This window comes from Sinohyriopsis cumingii, chromosome 3, assembly GCF_028554795.1.
Source record: "Sinohyriopsis cumingii isolate HCF-2022 chromosome 3, ASM2855479v2, whole genome shotgun sequence".
In the NCBI taxonomy this organism is placed as follows: domain Eukaryota; kingdom Metazoa; phylum Mollusca; class Bivalvia; order Unionida; family Unionidae; genus Sinohyriopsis; species Sinohyriopsis cumingii.
The window spans coordinates 36,442,447-36,462,316 of NC_142963.1; the positions used below are offsets into that span (position 1 = coordinate 36,442,447).

General features: G+C 36.4%; 2 protein-coding genes across 3 annotated transcripts in view; one reads left to right on the forward strand and one right to left on the reverse strand.

Moving 5' to 3' along the window:
* LOC149802689 (G patch domain and ankyrin repeat-containing protein 1 homolog) overlaps positions 1–7,479 on the reverse strand; it is a 37,943-nt gene extending 30,464 nt beyond the window's left edge. Inside the window, exon 1 of the mRNA XM_089952072.1 lies at positions 7,276–7,479. The gene's annotated coding sequence lies outside the window, so the exon portion shown is untranslated. The remainder of the gene's footprint in view (positions 1–7,275) is intronic.
* LOC149802690 (testis-expressed protein 47-like) overlaps positions 1–19,870 on the forward strand; it is a 44,705-nt gene that overhangs the window by 22,653 nt on the left and 2,182 nt on the right. Inside the window, exons 1-7 of one of the 2 annotated variants that reach the window (XM_089952074.1) lie at positions 8,174–8,601; positions 10,515–10,587; positions 12,005–12,108; positions 12,633–12,737; positions 13,874–14,032; positions 15,953–16,016; positions 17,917–18,018. In XM_089952074.1, coding sequence (XP_089808200.1) covers positions 8,395–8,601; positions 10,515–10,587; positions 12,005–12,108; positions 12,633–12,737; positions 13,874–14,032; positions 15,953–16,016; positions 17,917–18,018 — 814 coding nt within the window. In that variant the 5' untranslated portion in view covers positions 8,174–8,394. Of the gene's footprint in view, positions 1–8,173; positions 8,602–10,514; positions 10,588–12,004; positions 12,109–12,632; positions 12,738–13,873; positions 14,033–15,952; positions 16,017–17,916; positions 18,019–19,870 lie in introns of those variants that run through there. The other variant, XM_089952075.1, reaches the window with a different exon arrangement.

Sequence of the window (19,870 nt, forward strand, 5' to 3'; positions counted from 1 at the left end):
TACTGATGCCGCGTTGGCGAGTTTATTAATTGCTGAGTTACCTCTCCAGTATCCGATTGGGGAATAATAAATCGCTTGCATTTTTATTTAATTATCCAGCGCCTAATACTAATTTAGATTTCATCGCTGATCTTACTAACCAATTAGCGAGTGACTCCTTAAATGATTTATTTTTTATGGCGCTTAGTGCATGAATTAATTTCACATCCGCGATATGCCTGTCTTGTAGATCTTTACTTCGATAAGCAACATCATGTATGTGACACGCTGCGTCGATAGCGTTTATCGGATACTCTCCCGGTTTTGGTTTAGATTGTTCATCAAGTCTGATATCTAGTCGGGTCCCTGGACCGCAGTAATTGTATCCTGGGAGATGTTTTTCTCCGGGATACTTTGCCCAGGGAGTTCCGGGGAGCTTTCCAAGTTTGGCTGCAATGTCACCTCCGCTAAATTCTCGCTTTTTTTTTGAAATCTAAATTTTTTTGTGCCACATCGCGTACACTTACCAGAAAGTGCTTGTCTGTTATTTTTTGTTGTAATGGTTGTTAGATCATTCGTAGGGGTTCGTGCCTTACACTTCACACAATATAGATCCATAATTATTATTCTTTATATACAAATGGAAATTACAGATTTTTCTGCGACAAAAAAGAAAGAGCCAGTTAAGCATAATTCAGTGCTACCAAACTCTATCCGCGCGATTATAATTGGGCCATCCGGTTCAGGTAAAACACAGCTGTTGCTGAACTTGATAATGAAGTGGATGAAATGGGATAAACTGTATTTGATAGCTCCATCTGTAGATGATCAACGATGCTATAACGTTATAAAAGATTTTAATGAGAGTGCAAGCGCGCTGAGTAAAGACGGTGAGGATGTTGTTGAATTTATCACTGATATCGAAGAAGCCCCCAGCGTCGAGGATCTTGATGAATCAATTAACAACCTAGTAGTGTATGATGATGTTATGTTGGACAAGCAAAAAAATCCCGCAAGAATATTTTCCCGGGGACGTCACAAAAACACTGATGTGATTTATGTTACTCAGCGTTATACACAAATTCCTAAAGTAATCAGGGATAATTGTAATCTTCTTGCGATATTCAATGGAGTTGATACACATACACTGAGAAATATTCATCAAACCTGGTGTGGTGGCGATATGGATTTAAATAAATTTAAAAATTTCTTCAGTCATGCTCAAAGAAAACCTCACGGATTTGTGACAATAAATTTACACGATCCCAGAACAAGATACCGTATTGGACTTGATACACTATTTGCAACATAAAAATGTTTTTCCTTGGAAACTCATTTCCCAGAGCAGCAGAGGGGATGGACCCGACCCATGGATTTTTCAATAACGACCCCGCCACGGAAACTGTTTCAGATTTATTGAAGTAACCCAAGTTGTCAGTGCAAACTCAACGAGTTTGTCCCTGGAAACTCTTCGAGTTTTCGGGGGACATTTTTTTTTGTCCTGTATTCTGAATAGAAGGGTTTATTTCGTCGAAATAAGCCCTCTATCGAGGAATAGTTTCCTGGAGGGGTTTATTGTGCAAAAAGTTTCGGTCTGTACAGCCCCTCTGCTGCTTCGTTGAAATCGGTCGTCTGGTTGGCATTACCTCTAGTAGCAATCGAAGCAACTCGAATCCGATACGTCACGCTTAGACCACGTGTGGAGAGTCTGGAAGAAGTTCACATGGCAGAAGTGCTGCGTGCACACGCGTTGGTCTCCTGCAGCTTCAAGCACCGTGCCTATGTATAATTACATCGTGTAGCAGCGTAATCAGGCCATGTTGACGTCATCCACGTCCTCAAAAAGAATCTCTGCCCAAAGGCGAATTCATCATCATCCAGAATGGTATCTAGATATCCCAAAAGAACCAACAACGAAGCAGTCAGTAATACAGCGCTTCCCCATCGATCTGGGTCTTCACAGTTTTTGGCGGTGGGACATATTGCAATTCCTGCAACTCTTTGGTCGTTTGGGGTGGTTGTCCAGCACCAGGCACGTGCCGAGCTCTTTGGCAAGATTCTCCTACTGTCTTTGCATAGGTTGCACAGTAAACTGACCACCTCCTCTGAAGAAACAATATCAAGCACGAACTGCACAACAGTGCTGGCGATTCTTGCACCAGTCTCAATATCAGGGCGGCATGCGATGGATGAAAGCTTGATTCTGATGCAGCTACGAGCATGGACGTCTGGATGCAAGAATTTCTTTCGCAAATGCTTACTTAGGCAGTTGGCATAGTCCGACGAATGCTTTCCAAACGACTCTAGTATCTTGCTGTACAGCCTGCATCGTACGGAGTATTCCTGGTCTTACTTGCGTATGTAGGTACCGGCATTATCGCCAATGGTATCAGTGTTTTCCAAAATAGTCGGTGCTTCGCTACGCGGCAAACGGGCTATGTCGCCCTACTCTCGAATTGTACACAAGATACTCAACTAGAGCTTTCCTTTCGAGCGCTTCGAAGAAATAGCTGGTGTAGCGATAGAGTTTATGCTGTAGCCGCACTACAGTAGGCAGCATTTGCGAAATGTTTGCACGACGTCCATAGTTGATGAAGTATCCGCATTTGCTAGAATAGTTGTCGAAGGCTTTGTGCAACATATAGGCTGTCGATATATTCCCATGACAACAAATGTCATTTGCGATGTTTTTGGATGCCACGAAGCATATAAATTTGCCAAGAAAGCGCAAACTGGCAGATCGAAAAAGGGTGGTTGCGCTGGGGTTAGCGGTTTTTTGACTAATAGGCCAAGTAGTGGTTTCAGCAATAGCCCGTAGGTTCCAGTCCAACATGTTAAAATGTGGTGGTTGTCACCTATGATTGTCAGAAGTTGCAGTTGTCCTCCTAGTACAGCAAACATTAGACCAGCAAGTTGTTCTCCACCGCCGCCAGTCAAACAAACAAAAAAAAAAAAAAGGTGGAGAACAACTTGCTGGTCTAAGCAAACATATGATCTAGCCGCTGAAACACCACAAATAAAGCCCTGCATCGCACATCGCAATTCAAAACAAGTACAAACTGCATTCCACATCGCAGTACAAAATATTTAATAATAATACTATTGCAGGGAAACTTCACATTATTTAGAAAGATTGAGAGACAGAGAAGTAAAGGTTTAAACATCTGGTACGTGTTTCATCAAGATTGGTACCTTTCTGTGGTATAATTAAATGCCTTCTTAGGCAGTGCACAACCCCCCCCCCAAAAAAACACAATCATACACAAAACGAAAATACCAATAAATCTTGTGTTACTGACTTGTGTGCTTTTGTTGTTCATGGAAGAAATATTTTTGTGGCTTCTCAGAAATACAGATGATTGCACATCCATCTTGATGCATCATATGTCATTTTTACTTTTTTCTGATTAACGACTTCTAGAAATAAATTTGACATGGCTTATATATATATATATATATATATATATATATATATATATATATATATATATATATATATATATATATATATATATATATGTATATATATATATATATGCAAAAACGCAGAAAAATACCTTGTTTGACTACGATGTCTCCGCATACAACACACACTTCCAGCTACATTATAGTGCGCGCGCGCGCACACACACACACACACACACACACAAGAGTGGATAGGACTCAAGTGGTCATCATACCACCAATCTATGCTTCTTTTTTCAGTCAAACAATATTGGAATATATATATATATATATATATATATATATATATATATATATATATATATATATATATATATATATATATATATAAATGTTATAATCATACTAACTCACAAAATCTGGAATTTGAGTTTTACTTTTTAAAGTTTGTGATTGGTTGAAACAAATATTCAAGCTCAAACACAGTCTCAGAAATTGTATAGTTTCTAGACATGGAGACCTTCTCACTAACACACTAACTGTCTGAACAATACAGCAAAACTGCATAGCTGTAGAAAAAAAAAGGAAAGTGAAAAAAAGGAATAAAAGGAATGTCGTACATTCACGAAAATTTGTTTTTCAAAAACTAAATCGACACAGAACAGAGGGAAAAAAGTTGAAAAAAGTTTATTAAAGTCTTTTTTAAAAAAAACATCAAGTATGCGTTCTTAAAGGAAAATATACTGATCTCAATTTCTAGTGATATATAAATTTTCGACGTTTGCATTGAAGGAATCAGGAGTCAAACTTTCTACAGCAGACGTTGGTAACCGTTCCATCTATGAACATTTCGGGGGTGGGGGTAGGAATGTGTTACAGTATTTTGAAGACAGCGTTAACTTTCAACAATCGCTTAGTAAGTTAGAACTTTGTGATAAAGATTGGTTGATATAAACATCCATTTGAATGAATTATGGCACGGTTTCAAAATAAATTGCCATCGATAAAACTAGTCCCTTGAGTCCTTCCAAACTGACATACATTGCATAATCTATAGCTATTGAGTGCTTCCAGTCTGAGTGCATTGCATAATTTATTGACCATTTGACATTAACAGATAACCGGTCAGCACATATGGCATCAAAGAAAACAAAAGATACTACTATATTGCAGTTTGTTCTGTTGTTTTTTTTAAAAAATAAAATGCAAGAAAATAATTTATTTTAATTTTTTATTAAAAAAACACTGAAAAACTTAACATGGTTGTAACAAATAATAAAAAGAGGCAGCAGAGAAAATGTTTCCACGGAATTCGATTTTAAGTCTTCTGTTGCACGACCCAATCACTCTTACTAGCGAACTGACCATGACAAAATAAATAAGATGGAATATCCAGAAAATGCCCACATAAGCAAGTCTGACAATGCATGATTTATTGGGGAGGGGGTCATTGTTTTTAAGCAGCTTTTTATGCTGAGCACATTCAAGGACCCATTTCATTTATCATTTAATTTAAAGAGTTTTACTGACAGATTCTTTGAAGAAAATGTTGTCCAGGTACTTCCTTGTGTACCAAGGTAAATAATGTTAGGAAGTCTGGAAAACTCAGTATTAAATACAAATGAAAATTTAAACTTATAGCTGCAGTCTCCCTTATTTTGCAGAGTGCGCGCGCGCCCGTGTGTGTGTGTGTGTCATTTTTAATTCAGATATAAATATGCAAAATTATGCCAAAAGAATTTGATTTTGCTTAATCTGATTTTAGGGTTCAAAAACAGACATGCATTTTTCTTCGACACTAAATTAATGCATTTTGTTAAATTTAATTAAAAATTTCAGTATCAGAGATAATATTTGAGTCTTCAAAGTGTTATGAAAGGATATGTATCTTTGATTAGAAAATGTATTGGAATATCTTCCACCCAGTGATCTGTTAAAAACTGTTGGAATAAAAATAGACAGTGCTCCAACTATACAGATAAAAGAGGAGCGTACCTCCACCCTTTATGTCTTCTCCTCTGATTTCTTGCCTTCCCCTGCCTTTCACCTCAGATTTCGAAGTACGTATTTTAGACTGTTAGTTTTAAAGAATTCACTTAATTTATTTTACTGTATATGATACAAAATGAGTTTCCTCTTTTTTGTTTTAACAGCTCAAAAAAATTAAAAAATAAAAATAAAATATTCTAAATTTTGTCATCAAACGTTTAATCTTTGGTCTTAAAAGCTGCACCTACGCTGGAAGAAAAAGTGTTCCTTTCATGAATGGTGCCCTTCGTCCTCCCCTCTTGTAAACAGTCTTAGCTGATTGGCTTTCGTATTGCTAAATATAATCAACACTTAAGTTGGCCGCAGCAGATTTACCCATCATGCTCTCCCTTCCACGGATTTGTTTCTCTCCATACTATAAATTTATAGTTGGAATCTGAAAGATGTTGGAAAAGTATAGCAAAGGCAGTCACAACATCCCAACAGGCTACTGTAGCTCGTTAACGGAAGTAGATGAGTCTGCACATAAAACGGTCGAGCTACTTTTGTAGATTTCATGTTTGCTAGCCAAGTTAAGTTATTTCCAGTCTCTCGCCTTTCAATACAGTCCTCTTAAGCTCATGTAATAAGCATGCGCGCCATTTGGTGGACTGCAATGAACGCCATCGAAATGAAGACACTCCTTTAGAAACGCTGAAACAAACTCTCGGTCAAGCGAGAAATTTACTTAAGAAACTTGTAAACACTGTCAATTAAAGATGGTGAGATCGAGAAGGAAATCACTCAGAAACCCAAGTTATAGCATTAGTGTCTGAACTATGGTCCCTCTTAGACTAAGCCAAAATTCGACATAAGTTACCGATAAAGACTGAAGTTAACGGTCGAGTCATTACAATGAGCAGCAAACTTACTCAAACGGCACACAAAAGAATGGCAAATAATTAAAATAGTTAACGGCGCCATCGTTCGATTAGAAGAAACGAGCAGAAACTTTTCAAACTGAGGGTAAAGATTTACAAAATTAAGACATTAAAACATTTAAGATGGTGTAAAGGATACTGTGACGGAAACTCGCATCAGAACATCTGCATTTTTCATCAAGTCCAGAAAGAAACGACGGATGTAATTGATCGACATCGAGAACTATATTCTGAACTACTTTCGTTCATATGGAACAATATGGCAGCAGAAAGAGACGAAGTCACAATCAAAACATTTTGCCATGCTCCAGAGTCGAATCACCAAAATACATCAAACTTATGTGTATTTCTACAACCATTTTCGAGGTTATTTAACAACAAGAAGGAAATGTCTGAGCGATGTTCCGATTGGGTAAAATGGAAAGAAAAACCACGAAGTAAACAAGATTTTGATTGCTAAATTGCAAAGAAAAGGAAACGGTCTGATGAGGAATAATAAATTTACAGTTATTGAGTAGAACCGAACATTAAAGTGCAAAAAAAAAATATATATAAATTTTATCTTTAACTACAAAATAAGTGTGCCTGTACATAAGAGAGCTCTTGCTGCAAGTGGTGTAAACCTGTGATTGGGCTGGAGGGGCCAGCTCACACAATAAAACTAAATTATAGCCAAAACCAAAAATTGAATGGGAGGCATAAGGGGACTGACATAAAACTTCCTTCTAGATCTTGTTTTAAATTCTTTTTGATATGCTGTTAAAAAAAAACTTTAATCTCTTGCAGTTAATAGATCTCTTGTGTTTTTGTGATTGTATGTATGTTGTTATTATTGTTTTAGATAAGTGCCCATAAGGTAATTTATGAGGATTAAAATGTACCTGCCAGATTAACAGTTATAGTTTCATCCCAGAAATAAAAGCAAAAATTAACCTAAATTAAAATTGTATTTTGAGCTAGATAGTACCCTTCTTCAACTTACTCGACAGCTCTCACATTGTTCTTTCCTTGAGTTTCTGCTTGTGTCGAAATCACTGCAATGAAAATATTCTTTTTGAAAATAATTTAAGATCCTTTCCTTGCGGCTTCCCTCGAATCAAATTTCAGTTCCAGTTTTTTCTTAAATACAATTTTCTTCCAACAATTCTGGTTGCATATCAATCACTGTTATCGTTGAAAAAATTGGAAAATTTTCTTTATCATTTTGTTATTTCTCATCCTCGTCTGTAGTTAGTGATATATCATAAGCATTTCATAATACAAAAATGTCAGCTTGCAATATGCCCATGGAAGACTGCACTGTTTATACAGGTGTTATTGTCAGCGGCTGAAGTGTCGAAACTTCGTGACGGGCACTTGTAAGCTCAAGTCGTCGGCACATATAGGTGGATAAAATAATGGCACGAATAAAGTAAATATTGCCTTTTCTAAAGAGAGTAAATAAGAGCTAAATGCAACCGATGTGTTCGTATTGAACGTGAGAAGAGAGAATGTTATATATCAACCACTGGTATCTAGGATAGCACAAGCTGAGTATCTCCGGGGGGGGGGGGGGGGTACTCGAGTCAGGCGCACCAGTAGGATTTTGTAGAATCTTAAAGACAAGTTAAGTGGAATCTTACTTTGAACAATTCTTATGTGTTAACACAATGGTAATGTGTTGACATATTCATATGGAATCCTTTGTAGTTAAACCATTCTGTGTTCGTTTCTTCATTTGCTTTTATCCCCCCTCTAGTAGAAAATCGGTGGACTCCAGCTACCGCTTTTTATTTCACTATCGCACTTGTAAATGTTTATTTGTATGCAGCTGATAGTCTTTTGTTGAAATTTGAATGATTCAATGTTGAAGCTTATCTAAAGATATTAGCAACCGACAAAACAAAATGATTTAGGGCTTCATAAAAGCAACGGTATTGTTGGTGTGGGTACACAATATTACATACCAGACAGACTCGAAGTTGGAGCGTTTTCCTGTTTTACTTGTCAAAAGTTTCTGTTGGTTGGATAGAATGCAAGTATCGAATTTGGTCCATGTAGTGACGGAGTAATTTAAATTTATTCATATCACTACATCAAAGTATTTGCACATTTATGGTGTATGCATTCAAACCTAGCATTGTCTCAGCGTGGAGAAATGGCCGAGGCAGAAGCGGCTGACGCTTCAAATGAAGATGAAACTAAATCTAAAGGGTCTAAAAGTGCGCCTGTAAGCAGGAAAAAGGGAAAGAAACAAGAGCGACAGTTTGATTGGCCGAAGAAAAACTATTTTGAAGTGAAATATCAAGACGTAACCGACGCTCCTATGGTACACAGTCTCTCTCGCTCTCTCTTTCTCTCTCTCTCTCTCTCTCTCTCTCATTGAACATTGATTTTTAACCCCTTTAATGTTCACAGGAATAAAAACAGGACCGTGAATGCGACAAAATTACCTGCGATTTTTGGAAATCGTTATTGTGTACAAAACGTAGAAAATTCTAATCCGTCTCTTTACTTTAAAAAAAATATTCTAGAATTGCACGTAGCTTCCCGCAAGATGCGTTCAACTCGATACTGAGGTGATGTACAACAGCTAGTCTTTGCAGAATGTACCCGTTATTGTGCATGCGTTACGGTCGGCATTACACTTGCATATCTACAAGATGTCTCTGAAACGGTTTCAACAGTTGTTTTTAAAAAAATTGCAAGGAGTCTTTCTTCAGCAAAAAAAATCTTAAGAACTGGCTAATGACATCGTTTTCAATGTCAAAAGTGGACTTAGAAGTTTGTATGATACTGTAATATTCCACATCCATTGTTAGCTAGATAGATACAAGTATTAAACCGTTTAACCAAACCTTGCCAACGCTGGAAGGTTTGTTAGGAGGGTCTCAAATACTGATTAGGTTTTTTCGACCTTCGCCTTATTATCAAGGTCACACGCGACTTTGAGTTGTCATGCTAGTATATGTACCATACGTATATTTTTTGCAAGGCATCTCAGAGGCCATGTTGAGATTATTTTTAGGGAAGTTCAAATTTGGTAGGCGTGTTTCTCTTCATTTGTAGATGACCTTGTTAGATTTTCAAACTATTTGAATGGCTTTTCTCGATACCTTTTGTAAAACAAAAAGCGTATTGATTATTTGTGATTGCCAGTCTATCCGTCCGTCCGTCCATCACGCCCATTCCTTCTTCAGTTTTAGACAAAAGTTTCCCAAACCTGGGGAACTTGCTTGGCTATAAAAACTGGTGCGATACTTGTTTCGCTTCTAGCTCCTATCCCTCTTGGATATCAGATAGGTGTCGACAGATCAAATGCCCAAAAGATGCAATTACTACCACTATATTTTGATGAGGTTTTTTGTTTTTCCAGACGTGAAAGGCGAATTCTTTACATTGAACAAGTTCTATCCATATCCCAAGGGACTTGGCTGCCGAGTCAGTGATGAGAAACCACTGATACCTCTGTACCAAAATTACAGAGACACGTTTTGAGCATGGGAAATTGAATTCACATATGCAACCGATATTGTCCACATAAGTTTTGGACTCTTTGTGCGGAGGCGATTCGGCGGTTTGTGTGTGTGTGTGTGTGTGTGTGTGATCATAAATAAATTCAAAACGAGTGCGGAAACACCAAAAACGTTTCCTACAGTGAGTTTTATTTTTAAGTTTGATGGCTAAAATTATGCCATGGAAAGACATAAAATGCAGGACCTTCCAGGGACGCCAACCAAGGGTTCTGACCCATATACCCCTTCCCTACCCCCCCCCGGCCGTATTCTTGGATTTATGCGTGTGCAGTCCAAACCTTGATAGCACAGTTGTGCTAACACCCGCTAACATCCATTAAATTACACAGGCATACTTTTACTCCTATGCAAATGACCTAATTGCACGCCAGATCAATAATTTTGGATCTGTAGCTCGCGTGAGGTAAGTTCAAATGAACATTGTTTCCATTGTCCTCCATGGATCTTCAACCCCACCCCCACCCCCACCCATGGGACCAGTTCAGGTAAACTTGTCCAAGAGCAATCTGGCGTGAAGGGTTTTCACTTGTATAATTTGTGTGACATTCAAATGAATTTTGTGATCTTGATCCGTTTTTGGATGTTCGCGTTAGTATGTTTCCTATAATATTTATGGAAGCGGTCGTTAATATGTACATTAAAATTGTAGGGAAATTCATATTGACGTAAGTAGAACCATTTCGAAGCATTATTTCTTCTCTTTCAGAAAAGCTTGGTCCATCGGCTTGTTTACATAGGTAAACTGAGAGCGGACATTCCTGATAGGAACGAGGTTGGAAGTAAGTCATGCTTTTGATGTCGATGTCAGTTTTCTCTTCACTACCAGAGGCGTACTAAGGGTAAATGGAGTCGGGGAGGGGGTGGGGAGAGTGGCGTGAATGGCTCCCAGGACGACGATGATGGCCCAAGGGCCCAAAATACGAGGTCCCAAGGGCCGAAGCCGGGGGAGGGGCACTAGGGAAGGACTAGTGCCCCTCCCACCAGCTTGGCAACAGCCCCCCCCCCCCCGGCTAATACGCGACTGTTCACTACATACGATATTGTTAATTATTTCAAGAACCATTTTTACCAAGTAATTCTCGGTGAAAAAAAGAAAACAGTCCATGCAATTTTCAAACATCCACTCGTTCTTGCGTGCCTTTGTGAGAGTATATGTAGGATTAAACCATTCGATATATTCAGTAGATGTGCACCGCGTTGTTATTGTTATTACTTTCTAATCAGTCCCTTTCGATAGTGTAAACTTGTTTAGGTGGGACGATGGGGTTAGCAGTAACGGGAGAGCATAGCATCAAAACAGCATGAATTACTACGCGTTGCCTTGGGGCAGTATAAATAACCGAAGACAGCACTAGGGCCATCTTCGGTAGTCAAGGTTTTGATATGATAACATGTTCTACCTAAGGTTGTCATATCGGAACCTTGGCTAGCTTTTTATTTTTTGCTAAACCAACCCAACCCCAACCCCCCAACTTACTCGAAATAGCGAGATGTTTAGTCGAAATCAGGAGTTAGAATCTTGAAATTTTTACTTAGTATCTCAAAACATTTTAGTGTCTCGAATTTTGAGATATTATCTTGACTTTACTGTGTATCTAAAAATTTCGATTTAGAATCTCATAATCTTAAGTTCTCGAACGTTCTGGTTAATAACTCGACAGTTTAACTTAGTATCTTGAAATTTCGAGTTAGCATCTCAAAATGTAGATGTTAGTATTTTTGAAATTTCGGCCGAGTAAATTTTATGTTAGCATCTCGATATTTAGTATCTTTGAAATTTCGAGATAATGAATTTCTTGATACACAAAGTAAATCAGTCCTCTTGGCCCGAATGCTATTTCGTTATGTAACATAGTCCTTGGGCAGAATGAATAACCAAGCAAAGCGCTGTGGCGGTCCAGTCAACCGAACTTAAGTTGGAGTAGTGTGATTTAGTTTAGTATAAAGGCGGAGAATATTTGTCACTGAGCATTCTGTTAGTATGGTTAGATGAGTAAGGGTAGGGTAAGAATGAAAAATTTGAAAATAGCGCTGGCGCAGACAAAATAGCGGAGCATAGGCCGAGAACATGTAACGTGCAAATTTATGTATTAAAAAAAGGCAGTGAATGAATTGAATAATGTATTGTTTTGCAAATCAAACTTTAATTTAGCATTGTATATTCAGAAATGATTTGTGAAATTCACTGTTTTGCAGATCATTATGAAAGACTACTGAAGAACTTGCAGAACGTATTCCAGACAGAGCCCATTACAGGGCTCCTCCTTGTATATCTGAAACATATCGTCCATGTTCTAGAGGTAGGACATATATATATAATGTGTGTGTGTGTGTGTGTGTGTGTCTACCTACATACCTACACTTTGGCTACCAGAGATTTAGAAAAATTTGAATGCTAAATTAGACTTTGATCCATCTTAGCTTACGATTTGCTATCACAGAATTTGCAATATTTTTTCCAATAATCAATACGATCAAATTGAGGTCCCCTCCCTCCGTTTTTACTATCATTACAAGTGAGACGTGGTAGCTCAGTTGGTATAACGCCTGGCTCATAATTCAAGGGTTGTGGGTTCGACACTCGCCTAGGTCAGCCGGGATCATGAGTCTCGGTGTATTATTAGAAAAAGGCACTTAGCTACCATTGTCTTTGCATGATAATGTGTTTAAAGTGCCGTTAAAATCAGCAAGAATAAACCAAAAACAACTCACCATATTGATAGGAGAGAGACAGACAGACAGACAGACAGACAGAGTAATACGTGTATTTTTTCCTAATGTGCATTCTGCTAATTTTTTTAATAGAAAACGTTCGGTATTTCAGGTTTCGACGGACATGGTGACTGAGATTATGCGAGATGTAGTCCACAATCAGGTTGCAAGAGATGGCTTCCTAGAAAAGGCGAAGATATTGGTCATTTCTCACGATATATCCTTTGTTTGCAAAGTCAGATAGGAGAAGGGTGCAGTGTTGTTTTTTAAAAAAAGAATCACACAGCCCTTTTTTGTTATACCGTTCATGAATGATTTTTAAAAAAAAGGACTGAGAGTGGATTTGAGAATCGTTAGTTTAGCGTCTTTCTATCTAAATAAAGTACTAATATAATTTGTTGTTTGTTAGCAAAAGCATCATTGCAAGTGAAACAAACTTTCCATACTATAATGCTATTTAAAAAACTGTAGCAAAATTATTTTAACAAATGGAACAGACTTTTCATGTTTTAATACTATTAATAAAGCTGTAGAGTATCATAACAGGTGGAAGAGAGTTATCGTATTATAATGCAATTTACAAAGCTGGTGCAAAAGTATCCTAACAGGTGAAACAGACTTTCCTTATCATAATGCTATTTTTAAAGCTGTAGCAACATTATCACATCAGGTGGAAGAGAGTTACCATATTATAATGCTATTTATAAAGCGGTAGCAAAAGTCTCATAAGTACAACAGACTTTTCCATATCACAATGCTATTTTTAAAGCTGTAGGAACAATATCATATCAGGTGCAAGAGTTACCATATTATAATGCTATAAAGCTGAGCAAAAGTATTGTAACAGGTGGAACAGACTTGCCATATTAAAATGCTATTTATTAAGCTGAAGCAGGGTTTAATTAAGTTACCTGAACCGTGAAAGAAATCATCGACAGTCGCATCTGGATGCATGGTGTAAATCTTCCTATCACTTGTCATCTTCGCTAGCCAAGGTTTGGATATGATAACCCGATCTACGTACAATCTTGGCTAGCGAAGACGGTCAGTTGTATGACAAGCTAGGATGACTCCAACTAAATACATATTCTGCAAGATGCAGGTAGTATCACTGAATTGATGTTCAGGAAAAGAAACCTGATACATATGGAAAACTGGTATCTGGAATGGGGGATCAGTTACCTTTGTAAATTAACACGCAAGGTCGGCATCCCATCATGAACTCAAATTCAGAAATGTACAGAGCAGTGTTTTAATAATCACCACCATCATCATCATCATCAATAACAGCATTAGTAATGGTTTTAATCGTGGATTACAATTAAAGATTCAGCCAGCCTTAACAGCTTTCAAATATCCAACCGATTGTATCAGCAGTGGGGTATCCGTATGTTGGACATTCAGTCAGCACGACTCGAGTCATACGAGTCATCTGAGGGAGCGGAAAAAGTAGTGATTGATCTTTTGGCTCAGCTGCTGAAACTGGGCAACAAGCTGGCAACCACACCAAAGGTTCTCTCTCTCTCTCTCTTTTTCCTTTCTTCTCTCTTTTTTAGACCATAAATAAACTCCATTTCTTACCTCAGGCCCAGCAGATAGACTACATCAGTTTCCTTCAACAGTCAACTATGAGATGAAGCCATCTTGGCTGCTTTTGGCACAGCTAAATTTATTTAAGATAACTTGCCATTTAATTAGGTGATTTCTCTGCCATGCTGACATGTTTTGTGGGTCAAAAGGGCCTAGAGTTTGAATAAGCTTTAATTTAACAAAGGACAGGTTTGTTTATTCATACCTGATTGGTGACAAAGATAAAACATCTTAGAATAACAACCGAGGACATTTTAAATTCAAATTCAGATACTGAAATCTCATTAGTTGTAGGAAAATTCATTTGTAAGAATAGAGACAGAAGGAATATATGGAACTTTGTCTATTTGTGAGGTATTATAGTTAGTGTGGTTAGCTGGATTTAAATTCTATGGAATAATTCTGATATGCAATATGACAGAACCATTAGGTAGCACAAACAGAGAATTGTAATTTGTATTGTAATAGATGAAGATGACACATATGTGAGGAAGTGAAATTTGTTTTAAAACTGGGGGGTGTATCCTTAAACAGGTGTGGCATATTGTGTATTAGGTTTGACAATTCTTTTTTTAACATACTAGTGGTGGTTGTTACATATGGATAAAGAGACTGTTTTCTGTCTTTTGTGACTGTGGACACACTTCCTATCCATACAGCAAACAATGCAATGCAAAATGTTAGTACAAACCTGAAAAATATCTTAGATCATCATGAATCTCAAAAAGGAAGATGCAGTAAAACAACAGACTGATTTGCTTCTGCTTCAGTTCTATAACCTAGAAAATGATTTATGTATTGTTATTATAGCTTGTATTTATTTACATGTATTAATTTATATTTTGTGTGTATTGTCAGATAATTGCTTATTATATTCCTGCTTCAAGAAGAGAGCTTAAACTGAGTTCACTTTGTCTCTTATTCCATGATTGCTGACTGAACTTATGGTCCTTTTACACTGGGAGTGTATTTTGTGTACAAGCCTGTGTCACACATAAACACTGCATTGCTGTGACCCATCCTGCTGGACTTATTAAACTGCTTAAATTCAATTCCAGGCTTTAATGATAATACCTTTAATTACCTCTGTAACAAGGACATGGAGGGTGCATCGTGGGATGCATATTATTTTGCAAAATAACTTAATTACTGTGACCTACTTTACATGATGTAGTAAAGGTTGCTTAAAATTGTTTTCAGCCTTTTTTCACTGATTTACACAACTGATGGTGCATCATGTGGAAAATGTGAGTTGAATATCATATTTTTGTCACTTTCAGACCCTAATTCAATCATGTTTACCTATGCCTCTAAACTTGCAGTGATCATAGTCTATTCTTATTATGGTGTGTTGCATATCAAACTTTGCTCAATGGGACATACTTTCCATCATTCATTTAAATTACTTAAAACCATGTTCAAACTCAAATTAGAATACCTTTACATTTATTACCACTGCACTTGCACTGTGGATGCATCTTAGAATAAAGAGTGTCACAGAGAAACTGAAACACACTTTCCAGGATGTATTCAAAATTGCTGAATCTCCTTTATATTCAGCATTCCTGACAACACTTATTGCCATCAGACTTGCATATAGGATGAATCATTGGATGTAGGTGTCTTGCACACCAAAACTTAGTGTCAGTTACTTATTTTCTAGGTTCATTTACTACTGCATAGAAAACACCAACACATGCTACTTAAACTGGATTATCTTGCTTATTTCTCAACTGATTATTGTTTTAAAAATATGTACTTTCTTTTACGATAAACATTCTCTTTTTTTCTAATGTATGTCAAATTTTTTATTATCATTAATCACATTAAAATCATTTACAGATCTCACTAAAAAGTACAATGGATACCCTTCATGAAAGGTTTCCAGATTTACTGCCACAGCAAGGTATGAGCAAGTTTTCTTTTGTTTCTTTTTTATTTTCTAAATAGAAAGCCCATGATAAAGCATTTTTTCTTCTTCAAAAGATTACTCAAAATAGAACTATTTTCAAATAAACAACCTATTATAGCGATTTGCTTTCAGTTTACAAGTGGGTCACACCTTGTCCCTGTCCCAGAAGTTTGAAGAATCACTGTTGTGGTCAGATATAATCTAAGAGGAATTATTTACTTAAATTATTCATTGTAATTACACAGTGCTCATTGACATTTTGGACTAAATCATTAGTTTGGGATTATTGTGAATTCATTCAATGACATGGATTATATCAATGTGACACAAAAGGATTATTTGTGCATCAACACATTTAAGACTTGTTACATCAGTACATTCAATATTGGAATACATTCAGAACATTCTGTACTTCTGGACTTGTTACAGAACATATAGGATTATCCAGGATTTAATTCACAACAGTGTAAGTTTCTCTTAAATTTTCACTCTGCTACTTAAAGAATGTTGTTGTTGTAGTTGTTGTAGGGTTTAACGCGATTTTTCAGCACAAGATAGGCTATACATGGCGGCCAGTATAATTGGTGGAGGAAGAACCCTGGAAAACCCATGGAAGAACCACCATCCCACAAGAAGCTAATGGCAGACTTTCTCACGTACCCACGTTAGCCGAGCCTGAGACTCGAACTTAAAGAATGAAATTATTTGTTGAATTTTACAAAACTTGTTGGCTTTGCTTTTATGTTACTTAGTTTAAGATCATAGGGTTAACACGACATTCCAGCAGATCAAGGTCTACACTGTTTCCTTGAAATCACAAGCATAATAAACACAAAAGATGATGATAATGCAAATGTATTACCTAACTATTTAATCATACATCTATAGTTCATCTGGTGATCAACATGGATGTTCGATCTGAATTACCACACTGCATAACTGACAGGAAGAAATTTGCTGTTTTCACTAGCGTTCATGCATTGATGCACTGAATCTGGTGTATATATATATATATATATATATATATATATATATATATATATAAAATCACAATTTGCTTTTAAATTCCGTTGACTGTGTTACCAAAAAAATGTTTGGAAAGAGGAGCTATTTAATAAATTCAAAACTGGATTAATTTTTGACAATTTTTATGTTGTTTTGGAGATGCACATGCATTTACAGAAAGAAATACTGCATTAACTAAATAAGATATAACCAAAGTTCCTTCAGAAAGAAAAGGAATTAACTTTAACACTTTGCAGTTTGTTATTTAATTACATGAGCAAGGTACTTAACTTCAATTCTTGAATACAACTGACCCAGCAACCAATAAGGTTCTGCATCAGTACTTGGTTAACCTAATATGGACTGGTGTCCAATCCACAAGTAATCTTTCACTTTCTGTTACTTACTGAAAGGAATATAAAAGATTGATCTTTTAATTTTCAGTTGTGGAAGAAAAGAATTCTGGCTCTGAAAAGCTTGAAAAAATTCTCTTGGTCTGATAGGTAGAATAAAAGACCTTCCCTTTTATCTGCCATTTTAATTTCTTCTGAAAAAAGAATAAAAATATCCTTGTTGAAAAGAAAGTCAAAGGTCACCCTTACCCACCCACCTACCCCCATCTTTACATAAAATGGTTGGAACATAAGCTTTCTCCTTATAAGCTGTACCCAGTTGTTTGGTAGGACATTATTATTTTACATGCTAAAGATTAGGATTTTCAAGTAAAGCCTACCAGATCCTATTAGATAAAACTTAGACTTTCCAACATGCTCCATTCATTGCACAAAAGTTAGATATGGAAAGTAAAAGTAGTCTGAAAATGAAATTGAAAAGCAGGTTGTTTCATATCTCATTTGATGCATTATAACTTTTCTGTTTTCTTTTGCAGAGATTCTTCACTACTTACTTGAAGAGAATGATAGCTGTATGATGTCCCCTAAAGAATACCTTGACTTGTATGAAAAACCATTTGATGTTACTTTAGAAGAAGGTAAATGACATTATCATACAAGTCCAAAAAGTATATTTATACAGACAACGGACAGTTGCAGTTGTTCATTCACACTACCCATCTGTTTTTATGATACAGCAGCCTTAATTCAAAGACAACATTCACTTCATGTAATTTCTCTAAAAACACTAAAATAAAGAACCATCACTCTTTTAACACAATCTTTATTAGACAATTTAAAAATATTTTATTAATAAAATTAAGAATGAAATTTCTAAAGGCTTGAAACATGTCTTAGTACAGTTCATTTGTTAATTACTGTGTTTCATCAGCTTTCTCTTCTTAAACCATTTAGTTTGCATCACTGAAATAAATTTCTACTTTCAACTTATAGGAATGGTGAGCAATTTACTTGTGTAAATATACCCTTGTCCTTCCCATATCCTACACTAACCTCATGATGGAGATGAATTAAATCTATAATGAAAAATGTGCATAACTCATCTGAAAACAGTGTGAATAAAAATACTGATTAACATGATGACCATAATATGGTTAAAGTTTCACAGCAAGCCTCTGAGAGAAGTTGCATTTACAAAATTGTATCACACACTGCATCCAGCTCTCAGCCAGAAAGGGCACAAACTCCAACAAAAATGGTGGGTTTACGAACATTACTAAATTGCATATATACTAAGACTGGCTAACATGCATACATTTCTTTTAATGATGACAATAACATGTAATAAGTTTAACAGCAAACCACTGATAGAAGCTGCATTTACAAAATTATGCCATACATTTCACCCAGCTGTAGGTCAGAAAGGGCAATAACTCTTACAAAAATGATGGGTGTACAATGATTTGTCAATATATGCATCTTTAAATGATGACCACATTATAAGACACATGTATAGCAGAGATTGGTAAATGGATCACAAATCAAGTGCTCTTCTTGACATCAATTGGCAGTGGTGTGATTGAGTGGAGAGCCAAAGCAATCAAATAGCCCAGTGGTGGGGGACCCTTCTACATCTTGATTGGGCTCCTCCCATATTCCAAGTGAGTTGCCCAGTGGGCTTAAAAGAGTGTTATCCAATTTGTAAAAAAGAGAATCTTGTGACTGATAAATTGGAAACTATTATTTCTGTTCTCTGTATTTCACTGGTTACCTTTAATTAGTGCTCAGTTGTCCTTTATGAATAATAATGACTTGTCCCTTGCTTATGCAAACTTGTATCACTGGTTAAATATATCAAGCAGTACATAGTTGATTGTTTTGACAGTTAAGCTATGGAGTTAGCAACTTATAAAAGGCTCCCAATACAGTTTATTTAATCTTCAAGGAACTTAGATAATTCTAATTTATTTGAATCCATTTAGTTCAAAGATTTGGTAGAGCTGGTTCTGTTGATATATTGCATATTTTCTGATATTGTGACACACCCACAGTACTGTGAAATGAACTTATAAAACTTCGGTAGTTTTTTTAGTGATCGATACAAAAGCTAACATAAAAATCTTGAACTTCATTTCTGTTTTAAAGTTTCAATGAAAAACATGCAGATTTTTGCAGCATTGAGAAAAAGAATCTGCTGATTATAGAGGTTTACATCAGGACCAGAAAAAAAAGCCCAATGCTTTAATGAGATCAAATCAAAATCGCAGCAGACATGGTCACATTCAATTTTATTTCAAAAGTATACTAATACAAGACACAAATCCACACAGAAATGCACCGTAATAAAATTTTAAATATTTTTAGCTTTCTCTTTTTTAAGTATAGCGGATTCTGCATTGTGTCAAAATAATAGTAAAACATATATGGCTCTGTTAGGCAAGTGGTTTTCCTGTCAGGGCAAGTGATTTTTGTAAAGTGAGAACAATGGGG